The sequence below is a fragment of the Vombatus ursinus genome, unplaced genomic scaffold (assembly GCF_900497805.2).
Source record: "Vombatus ursinus unplaced genomic scaffold, bare-nosed wombat genome assembly UNPS02014163.1, whole genome shotgun sequence".
NCBI classification, from domain to species: Eukaryota; Metazoa; Chordata; class Mammalia; order Diprotodontia; family Vombatidae; genus Vombatus; species Vombatus ursinus.
The window spans coordinates 1044782-1056850 of NW_020953941.1; the positions used below are offsets into that span (position 1 = coordinate 1044782).

Here is a 12069-nt window from a genome sequence, read left to right on the forward strand (position 1 = left end):
TCTCTCTCTCTCTCTCTCTCTCTCTCTCTCTCTCTCTCTCTCTCTTCAGCTCATTTTACAGACAAAGAAAGTGAGACAAACAGGTTTAAGTGACTTGCTTAGGGTCACATCGCTAATAAGTGTCTGGGGCCAGATTAAACTCAGAAAGAGGAGTCTTCAGCACTGTTCTACATAGCTTCCCTGAGGATTTAAATCAAAAATAGAAAGAGGTTAGTGAAGAGTATTATCATTTTGCCATTTCTATAACCTGGCTTGACCTGGGCCTCTGCTCTCATCTCTGCTGTGTTCATCTCCATTGTCTTAGCTCTTAATTTTCTCAATTGGAGGTAGGGGCAGGTGCTCTTTTTCCTCTCTTCCTAATCTTTGTTTGATCAAATTTTGGACCGAGATAGTTTATAACCTGACAGTTTCTCTCTCCAAGTTAGCTGCCCTATGAGAAGGAGAAAATTTCTCTGACTTCATCTATTGATCATCACAAACTTTCCTCTCCACATCCAACAGATTATTTGAATCACAATGCTAGCAAAAAAATTAAAAAATGCAGAACAAATCCTATATGTAGGGCAGCTTCCCTATCTCTCATGTTTCCATAAGGACTTCTTCATCCCGTAGAGAAGACATACCACAATGCAGAAGCATACTATCTATTAGGATCACTGATATATGTCTTAGACATAAATTTTGCCAATGTCTTCATTTTTTTTTATTCTAAGAAAAAGATGGAACAGAGAGGTTAACCAACTCCATAGACCTCTAGAAATAAGGGTAGTTATGAAGCCTATTGTGGTTATTTCAATTTGAAATGTATTTGATCACTTGATTTGGTCTCTTGTAGATTGTCCCTATCTCATTCATGACTCATGTATGTATGTGTATTTATGAACTAGAATCTGGATCCCTCTTGGCAATGGGAAATCAACACTTGAAGGAAGGGCCTCCCGTGAGGAAGAAGCTTCAAGACCCTGAGAAAAGCCCCTTTCAGTTAATATTTCCTGAAGACTCTGTGTACGGTGCTAAGGGAATTATGAGAACAGTGGCTTCTAAGCCTAGCTTTCATGCTAGGCCTATACTACAACAGAACCAATTTTTCCAAGACTGTCTGAGCCACATGTGCACATCATACATTCGAGAGCTGTCGCGGAGTTTCCCTGTCAGAGCATGGAATGACAGGGAGATTCACTCCCTAATACCAGTGTTGTCCATATCAAGTGTAGAGACACAGGTAGCTCCTTAACTATTGAGGGAAACATATTGTGTTCAATGACCACTTCATTGTAATTACCAACTATTGAACCATCCTAGGAACTTTCTACATTGATATTTTCCAAGTAATTAAGATCAAAGGAAAAATTATCATCTGAATGGTAGCTTCCACAGAGATTTCACAGCACTCCTTTGAGGTGGCAGAGGAGACACAAGCTTCCCTTGTTTTGGATCCCAGTGGGAATTACCCATTTGAGAAACTCCACATTCTCGTTCCCAAGGGTCTTAGAGAGAAAAGGTAATATTACCAACATTTTTTCCAGACTCAGCTTCTGGACAGTGTAATAGCTTATTTTTTCCTTTATATCTTCTCAGGGATATGCTATGAAACAGACAACATTTTCTTTTCATATATCACACTCTGAAAATTACAACAATTTTAATATTACTAGGCTGTATGTTTCCACTAATGTACTAAACATAATCTGATAAAATTGTTCCTGTTATTATTGTTTTTCTACAATCATGGAAACACTTTTTTTTCTACCAGGCTCATTACTCCTAACATCTCAGCTCTAAGAGAAATAGCATACAAACAGAAGTGTCCACATGCTGGTAAGTCAATGTCCTTGGCTATTATCTCCTTTTCCATCTCATTGTCAGGGTCTAGACACCAGATTTCCCTCAATAATTTAAGTTACTTAGGAGTATTTATTATCTATAAGACCCCTATGGTTAAACGAAACTTCTGGGGAAAAGGAGTGAGGGATAACTTGAAATGGGAAACTTTTTTTTTTAGTTATCATCACAGTAAATTTATTGAGCTTTAATTGGGTATATATGACTGAATCATTAAACATAGTACCTACCATCCAAAGACTCATTCTCAATTTAAGAAGACAGGAAATTATATAAATAATAAAATTCCATATTAGTAAACACAAAATAAGATTCCAGTGATTGTTATAGACAAACAGTTCTATTGATCTTGGAAGGAATAATTCATTACTAGGAGGCAGAATGTGTAAACATGAATCCCTGGGAGAGATGATACTTAAACAGACCTGTGAGGAAGAGGAGGATTTAAGTGTAGGTGAGAAGGGAAGACATCACAGGACGGGGAGAGAGTTATCGCAACTATAACTGCTGTTACTTACTAATTTTGTGATTTTCTATCATAGTACATTCTTGTAATTCATGGCAGGTGGGGGGGGTCAATTGGTGGCAGGGCTTGGTTTGATGTCCTTGTTTTACCCTGTAGACATCAGAGATAATAAAAATTCCTCAGTGAGGTTTTGCAGAAGTTTATTGTTAAAAGTTTACTTTCTTCTTGTTGTGATCTTTTTATCACCTAAGTAAAAAACAGAATCATTGGTTGTATCACCGCAAGATATCTTAAAACTAAGAACCTAGAATGTCAGAGCTGGAAAGAACCTTAGAAAATAGAATACACAATAATGGACTTTGATGGAGTATTGAAACTCAGAAATATAAAACACAAACGGACCTCTAAATACTGGAGGACAAAATTGTAATGGACTTTAAAAATGGAATTTTACCTCTCAAGCATAGAGTGCAACATTCATAATGGAACTTAGAATGTAGCATGTAATCAGTCACAGTTGAGGGAGAACCTGACCTATAGAATGTTAGAGGGGGCAAGGGTCTTACAGAATAGAGCAAAGGGTGTCAAAGTAAGAAGGAATCTTAGAAAAAGATAAGAGACTTTTAATCTGGAAAGGATATTAGCTGGTAGAATATACAATGTTAGTGCTGAAATGGTCCTTATAGATTATGTGTTTCAAGACTATGCAGGTGCCTTTCAGTGTTGCTTTTGGAGTTGGCAGAGGGAGGCAGTAGATGTAATAGTTCCCTTATGACTTGCTTCATGGAATTGTTGTGTATTGACCAGCAAATTCCTTGAGTCCATACCATTGCTCTCATCCTTATTTTGTACTACATCTTTTCCATTGTCTTCTCATTCTTTTAATTTGCAGAAACCCATAGTTCATTCCATTCTTTCTTTCATAGAAATTTAGAACAGATAATCATGCAAGCAAAACTTAGAGAGGTTCAAGTTACACGGTCTCTCTCTGTCCCTGTCTCTCTCTCTCCATCTGTTTCTGTTGGTCGATCTGTCTGTCTCTCTGTCTTTGTCTCTCTGTCTCTGTCTCTGTCTCTCTCTTTTTCTCTATATTTAGAACTGATCCTATTTAAAGATATCAGCATCCATTCTTGTCTAGACTTTTGGCAGAGCTACTGACTCAGTCTGTTAGTACTTCAATCTGTAATCTTTCCAAATAGGCCTTTACATTGTAGCTAAATTACTCTCACATTTAAAAATAAAATAACTTCATTGATTTTTATCTGACATATATTTACAATATACTCTCTGTCCTTCTACACAAACTCTTATAAGAAGTAAAAAAATAGAAACAAAATAATAACAATTCCATAAAACTAGCCAATATATTTAAAAGTCTGACAATATATAGTTAATTCAATACTAACAATCCCCCAATGCTTCAAAGAAAAAGTAGAATATGGCTTCTCATAGGTCTTCTTTAAGTCCAAGCCTCTTCCTTACACTTTTGCTAAATTAATTTTAACTGATTTAGTCTTATTTCCATCTGCTGTTGTGGCTGTTTAGTTGTTTCAGTTGGGTCTGACTCTTCATGACTCCATTTGGGGTTTTTATCATGAAGATATTGGAGTGGTCTGTGATTTCCTTCTCCAGTTCATTTTGTAGATGTGGGAACTGAAGAAAACAGGGCTAAGCAACTTGCCTAGGCTCACACAGCTAGTCAGTGTATGAAGCCAAATTTGAACTCAGGTGTTCTGGACTCTAGGCCCAGTGCTCTATCCACTGTGTCACCTAGCTGCCATTTCCATTTACACTATCACAATTGTTCTATGTATTATAATCTTTCTAGTGCACTATTCTGTTAATGATATCCTTATGGATTGTAAAAGGATCGTTGGTTTCTCCTTGCCTATTAGATAAACTAAAATATCTCAATTCATCATATAGCATTACCTTGTAAATTTGCTTCACTCCCACACCCTAATGCCATTCTAAGGTTCTCCCTTCATACACCAAACTAAGAAATGGTTTCCCTATAATCTCCATATGTGTCATTTCTCCATTTCTTCAAGACTCATTTACTCTGTGAAACTGTCCTTGAATCTTCTCCCCTTCACTGTAAGTTCCCCAAGTTTAAGTAATTACCCTTTCCCTAAATGTCTACCTTCTAAGTTTTCCTGCACTTCTTCATACTTTCAATATTATCACTTATCTAGGAGTGTGCTGAACCACTTGGTATGGCTTATAAGAGCTGATTTGTTAATTTTTCAGCATGAAATTTAAATCTTGAAAATTAGACAATGCTATAATCAAAGCCTATTTTGTGTTTGTTTTCTTGATTATCTAGGCTTAAGAAAGCAATGGAGAAAATTTATAATTCAAATTTAACTAAAATGTGTGATTCACACACACACATAAATATAAATCTTTCTATATGTCTATATGTATGTATCTATGTATCTATGTTATCTATCTATCTATCCATATTTTTTTTTCTTTTGGAGATCCAGCAATTAAACATGTACCAGTACAGTCCTGGAAGATATAGTGAATTCTCAATGCATGCATGCTTATCTATAACCCCTTCCACCTTACATACATATTCCATGTATTCTTTTTAGTGGAAATTCCTCAAAGGCAATTCTGAGTCATATCTAAGTCTATTATAAGGCCACTAATGGAGTGCCTCTAATATATAGGTTTTTCTACAAATCCTTCCATATTTGAACTGAATGGTGATCTTCAGAACCCGAGCAAATTGTCCAGATTCCCTTAGGTTATAAATGGCACAATTAGGCATGTGTGGGTATGTGAGTGTGTGTTTTTAATGGAAAAATCCACCTCCTTCCTTCAAACTGAACTAGTGTCTAAAATATTGCAATTCATGATTGATGCATTGGGCTTTCTTTTTCATAGCCTTGTTTTTTTTTATTTTTAAATTGTAAATGCTAATTAGTGAAGCATGCAATTAAACTATCAACATATAAGTGTTACTGACTGACAGAATATATTCTCCAGATGGGGGGAAAAATGGTACATTTTAAGAGATTTTAAATATGCATGGACATGAGAGATCAGGGAGATTAATTAGAAGACATCAAAACAGCGTGCATGGTCCCTAAGGTTTTGCCCCACCAAAAAGAAAGTACATGGGGAAAGTGTCAAATACAATCTTCAGTTGTAATTGAGTCCTACTCTTGAAATGTTGACAAAGTACCTTGCCCAATGGCATTTGCAGAGTAAGAAATTTCTGTTCATATTAGATTACTCCTTGCCACTTGTGATTCTAGCCTGAAAGAAACTTTTGTTTAGAGTAAATGTCTGGGGATCTTAAGGCAAACAAGATATTGATCTCATGGGTCTCATTTAATCTTTGTCAGATGAGACTTAAAAGTAGAATATGGGTCTAGTTATTCTTATTTTAAAAAAAAGACTGGATAGGTAAACAAAGAATGGGAAAACATGGGGCCATAAGAAATATACTTATATGAAGAAATCAAGGAATTATATCGAATGTGATAGAGAATATCTAAGTGGAGATCAATGATTGCAGATGAATTGATATTGTAATCAGATTTAAATATGGGTCCTATTGAAAGAGGGGAAAGAAGAATAGCTTGAGGAAAACATTACAAGTTATTCACAGAAATATAATAATATATTAATGCACAAATCTGGTTATCCAAAAATCAGTTGAACTTCTTTGTGCCAAAGAATGGAGTAGCTAACAATTTCTCCATGTGTGTTAATGATTATTTCTCTTTCAAAAATTAGAGAAACCCAAAATGGTAAACTATATTCTGGATCTGATTTTTATCATTATGAAGGAAGATGGGGTGGCAAAAGAGTGGTGAATTGTGACATAGTGATTGTTTGTGAAAAGGAAGAAAAAGAAAACTGAGAAGTTTGACAGGAATATATGATTTGGGCAAAGGAGATTGCAAAAGGTTCAGATGAAACAGATGAAAAGCAGGTAGTAAGCCAAGCAATACAAATCTTCTGACGATGCTGCCTCAGGAAGAATACGATTGTTGAAAGGAAAGAAGCAATGAGAAGTAGCCATTATGAGTAATAAAAAGAACCAAATGGATACACAAGGAGATCATCAAAATTCTTAAATTAGGGGAAAAAATAAGTAAGATTGAAGCAAAGGCATAGTAGAATCTTCTGAGAAATATTAGAAACGCTGGAGCTCAGGATAAGTTAAAGCTTATATGTAAAGCTGAAGATAACTAAAAGAAAAACTATTTGGGGAAAAATAGGACATTCAAAGAAAGCAGAGTACCACTAATTGGAATAGATTGGAATTGTGAGAGAGGTGTTTCACTTCCATTTTTCTTCTACTGTTCCAATAAAGTGTGAGTTTTTGAACAGATTATGAGACAGCAAATATATCCTGAAGGGTATTGATAGTGCCAAATATATATATAAATATAATATATATAATAAATATAATATATATAAATATTATATATATATAATATATAAATATAAAGAGAAAGAGAAAGGTTCCAGTTGTCCTTGATGACTTACAAGTCACACAGTCCAGAAGAACTATTTCTGTAGAATCTGAAAGAACCTGTGATTGAAAACTTATTCTCCATAAACATTAAAATATCTGAGATAATAGGGGAGAAACTGAAGGATTGGAGAAAGGCTAATAGCAAAATGTTCAACAAAAGGTAGAGATTGATGATATAATCCAGGCCACTGAGCATATTTTCAATTCCCAGTTATAATATAGAACATGATATTAAAGGAAAATTAGCAAACTTCTAGAAAATAAAGTGGTATATTATCACATATTCAGCACTATTTCATAGAAAAAAAGCCTTGTTAAATTGAATTTATTGATTTTTTTTTGAAACAGGATCCCTAAACTAAAGAGAAACAATATGGTGTAGTAGATCAAAGAACTGGGCTTAAGTTCTACCCTTAGAATCTAAAAACTGTATGAACATGGGCAAGTCACACAATCTCACATTGTCCCAATGAGACTTTCCAAGACTATAAGTTCCAGAATAGTTAGTCATCTCCTTTGGCAAAGAAATTTACAATATGTAGAAAGAGTTGGGGTGAATGATGGGCTTAATTGGTAAATTAAGAGAACACTTAAAGTTTAGATAGGATCTACCAAAACATTTGATAAAATATTTCATCCTCTTAGTGTAAAAAAATAAAAAGGTAGAAAGATATGACTCAGATGATAATATGGTATGGTGAATTCAGAATAGCTTAAATGTGAGACCCAAAGAGAGGTCACTAGTGATTTTTTGTCAATTTAAAAGAAGATCTCCAGTGGAATGTCCAATTATTATATGCTTCTTGTTATGATGTTAAAGATATTTAGCAATGATTTGGTCACAAGGCATAGCTACTCTGTTTATCAAATTTGCAGATCATATAAAGGGAATGAAATAGGCATTTATTAAGAGTTGACTATGCACTAGCCAGTGTACTAAATTCTTGACAAATATGTCATTTTATTCACAAAGAAATTAGAAAATAATAGCATATTGAGATTGGATAGTCAGAATTCAAAAATATTTTTCACAAGAGAAAGGTTTAGCCTACAACTTTTTAGGGTGGAATTTAATAAGAATAAATATAAATACTTACTCTTGGGTTTCACAAATTAGTTTCACAAATATAAGAAAAATGTACATGACAAGTTATCAGTTTATCTAAAAAAGAAAGCTCAGGAGATTTTAATGAACCCAAAAGTTAATGGGAATTCTCTCTCTCTCTCTCTCTCTCTCTCTCTCTCTCTCTCTCTCCCTCTCCCTATATATATAAATAGATAAATAGATATATATGTGTATTTGTATGTATACACATGTAAATGTACATGCATATATATACACAAATATTTCTCAGAAATAGGAATTCTATATATACATATACATACATATATATGTATATTAGATTGATCTTGGTATCAAACTTGAAGGACACAGTCACTATATCCTTCTAGAAGTAGGACATTTTCATGTTCAGTCATGTCTGACTTTTCATGACCCCATCTGAAGCTTTCTAGGGAAAGATGTATGAGTGATCTGCCATTTCATTTTTGAACTATTTTACAGATGAGGAAACTGAAACAGACAGGGTTAAATGACTTGCCCAGGTCCACACATCTAGTAAATGTCTGAGGCCAATTTTGAACTCGGGAAGATGATTCTTTCTGACTCCAGGACTGGCACTCTTATCTGCTGCACCAAAGAGTTGCCCAAGAAAAGCATAACCATTTTGTATTTTTTACCAGTAGGACTGTGGGTAGAATATTATGTTCAGTTTTGGGTGTCACCTTTTATAAAGTATATCAGTTGGTAGATATTCTATCATATCATGACCTGGATAGGAAAACTAGTCACATTTATGCCTATTAATGCCCAGGTGAAGTAACTGGGTATGCTTGTCTTATACATGTAGACAGAAGGGGGGAGGATGATTGGAAGGCACATCAAGATTTTCATTCAATCAATAAAAATTCATTCAACAACTACTATCAGTCAAAGACTGTGCTGAGTGCTAGGTATACAAAGATCAAAACAAGGAAACAAAAAATAATACAGTCCTTAAGTGAATTTGTATTCTATTAGGGGAGACAACATTTAAGTAGATTATTGCAGAAAAATGATGCCAAATAAGTGCATTTTACTCATGGGTAGAGCATATAAAAAGTTTGAGAGAAAAGACATGAAATTTCCCCTGTGAAGGACAGTAAGAAGGCAAGTTTAATTGGAAAATAGTATGTACAAAGAGGAACATTTTTATATAAAGCTCAAAATTTATGTTAGAGTCTGATAAGGAACATATTTAAACACCAAAAGAAGAAGTTTGAATTAATGTTCAAATACAACAAAATCTTTGGAGGTTAGGGGAACACAAGTTTAGATGTATGCTTTGGGAAAATGATATGGCAGCTGTGGGAGAGACATTAGTTCCAGAAAACAATACAAGAAGTGATAAGTAGAAATACGAAGAGAAAAATGTGGGCTTAGTAAGAATTTGGGTTTATCCCAATAAAGCTATCCAAAGACAAATAGGATGCTTCCAAAAAAAGTGAGTGTCCTCCCACCTTAAGATTCTTCAAACAAAGGTTTGGTAATAAATTGTCACCTTTGATTCCTGATTTCCTTCAAATTCCTGCTATAAACCCATCCCAATCGATTCTAGTATATTCTTTTTGGTTATTTTATTTATCCAACTTATTCTGGATATAGTTTATTTATGCATAATTATTTACATGTTATCTCTCCCTTTAGATTGTATTTTGGCTTTTTCTGTGTCCTCAGCACATTAGTACAGTACTTGGTATATAGGAAATAATAAAATGTTTATTGGACTGACTAGTGATTAACTGATGTGATATATATATTTTTTTTAATTTGGAATTGGGCTATATGGTCATTGAGATCCCTTCCAACTGTACTAAAATGCTGCTATTCTGTGATTTTCTCTAGTAAGGACCATGGTGAATGCTGACCGAAATGAAAGTGATGTTATCTTCATCCTTTTAGGATTCTCTGATTACCCAGAGCTCCACATCCCTTTATTTCTGCTATTCTTGGTGATATATATGATTACTGTAGCCGGAAACTTGGGCATGATTGTGATCATCAGGATTAACCCCAAACTCCACACACCTATGTACTTATTCCTTAGTCACTTGTCTTTTTTAGATTTCTGTTACTCTACTGTAATTACACCCAAATTGTTACAAATCTTGGTTGTGGAAGATAGAAGCATCTCTTTTGCTCCCTGTATCACACAATATACTTTTGCTGCAATCTGTGTGGTCACAGAGGCATTCTTATTAGCAGTGATGGCCTATGACCGCTTTGTGGCAATTTGCAATCCTTTGCTCTATGTAGTTGTCATGTCCCAGAAACGCTGTGCCCTGCTGCTGGCAGCAGTATATACATGGGTTATAATTTCTTCTTACATGTTCATCTACTCACTCCTTATATTATCATTTTCTGGGACCAAAATCATTAACAATTTTTTCTGTGAGTATGCTGCTATCCTTTCTGCCTCCATCTCTGATACACATGTTACAGAGATGATCATTTTTATCCTTGCTAATTTGAACACATTTTTCACCCTCACTATTGTACTCACATCCTACCTTTTTATTTTTATCACTGTCCTGAAGATGCATTCAGCTAGTGGGAGATGTAAAGCCTTCTCTACCTGTGCTTCCCACCTCACAGGTGTTACCATCTTCTTTGGAATCATCCTCTTCCTTTACTGTGTGCCCAGTTCCAAAAGCTCATGGCTTCTAGTAAGAGTAAGCACTGTGTTTTACACAGTGGTGATCCCCATGCTGAACCCTTTAATATACAGTTTAAGGAATAAAGATGTGAAAGAAACGATCAAGAAATTAATAGAATTGCCAGCTAGGTGTTCCAGTAGATAGATAGATTGTTGGCCCTGGAGTCCGGAAGATCTTGGTCCAAATCTGACCTCAGACAATTACTGGCTGTGTGACCCTGGACAAGTCACTTAACTCTATCTGCCTAGTTTCCTCATTTCATTTTTTGTTTTTTTGGGTTTTTTTTGGTTAGGCAATGGGGTTAAGTAACTTGCCCAGGGTCACACAGCTAGGAAGTGTTATATATCTGAGGCCGGATTTGAACTCAGGTCCTTCTGAATCCAGGGCCAGTGCCCTATCCACTGTACCACATAGCTGCCCCCTAGTTTCCTCATTTCAAAGATGAGCTCTAAAGGAAAATCGCAATCTGCTCCAGTATCTTTGCCAAGATAACCCTAAATGCAGTCACGAAGAGTCAGACATGGCTCATTGACAAAACAATAACAAAATATTTTCTCACTAAAATTATTGGAACTGATGATCGATTCATCTACCGGTTGTCCTGATCAGGAAGAAATAGTGGGAATATTTATTTAATGTATTTGTTACTTTATAGTAATGTAGTACTTTTCTAGTTTCTAACATTTGGCTACTACAGGTATCCATAAGAGAATCATGAGCCCATATATAAATGAAGAAACAACATTGTTCAATGTGAAAACAATTATTTCGGAAAAACAAAGAGAAAACAAAAACAATTAAATCATCCCCCAACAAAACAAAAACTCTTCTACATAACTTAATGGGATAAAGCCAGCCTCATACCAAAAGTGATCTTCTATCATTTGGTGTTAAAATAAATTTACTCATTTCACAACCTTGCATATCTGTTTTTTTTCTGCAACTTTCTCTTCTCACTAAAGTATGGTGAAGAAAGGGTGAAAAGTGAGGTGAAAGCTGGGACTGAGGAGTTTGGTTAGTAGTGAGAAACACACATGTGATCATCAAACATTGATGTTGAAATAGTGTTGAAATAGACATAGAGTTGACTTAATACTAAAGCAATGAATAAGAATGACTCATTTCATTGTAGTCTAATATACTTTTATAAATTCATAGTGTGGATTGATAATGTGGAAACAAAGAAGTGACTTGCATATTATTTTTTGATATGAATAATGAAATCTAAGAAATAGAATTCCTTTATTTAAAGAAAAAACAAATCACACTTTCCTTTGTCTTTTTCCTGGAGTTCTCAAACTTTTTGTCTCAGGACCCCTTCATAGTCTTAAAAATCAAGTACCCAAAAGAAGTTTTGTTTCTCTGAGATATATCTATAATTATATACTATATTTAAAATTAAAATACCTTAGTTTTAGTGTGTTTTGTTTTGTTTTTTTTTTTACTTTAAGTACCCCATGAAACCACCCCATTACTTTTCTGTAGTTTTGGCTACCTGAACTAA

The 12069-nt window shown here is 34.7% G+C and overlaps 1 protein-coding gene across 1 annotated transcript; it reads left to right on the plus strand.

Annotated features, from left to right (window-relative positions):
- The first annotated feature begins 9761 nt into the window (after positions 1 to 9761).
- LOC114041024 (olfactory receptor 5D18-like) lies at positions 9762 to 10709 on the plus strand. Its single transcript, XM_027859229.1, has one exon. It carries the CDS (start codon positions 9762 to 9764, stop codon positions 10707 to 10709), a length of 948 nt encoding a protein of 315 aa, XP_027715030.1.
- The last annotated feature ends 1360 nt before the right edge of the window (positions 10710 to 12069 follow it).

What these genes read in the sequence shown, in the direction of transcription:
- LOC114041024 (XM_027859229.1), top strand. Translation starts at nt 9,762, where the DNA reads ATGGTGAATGCTGACCGAAATGAAAGTGATGTTATCTTCATCCTTTTA.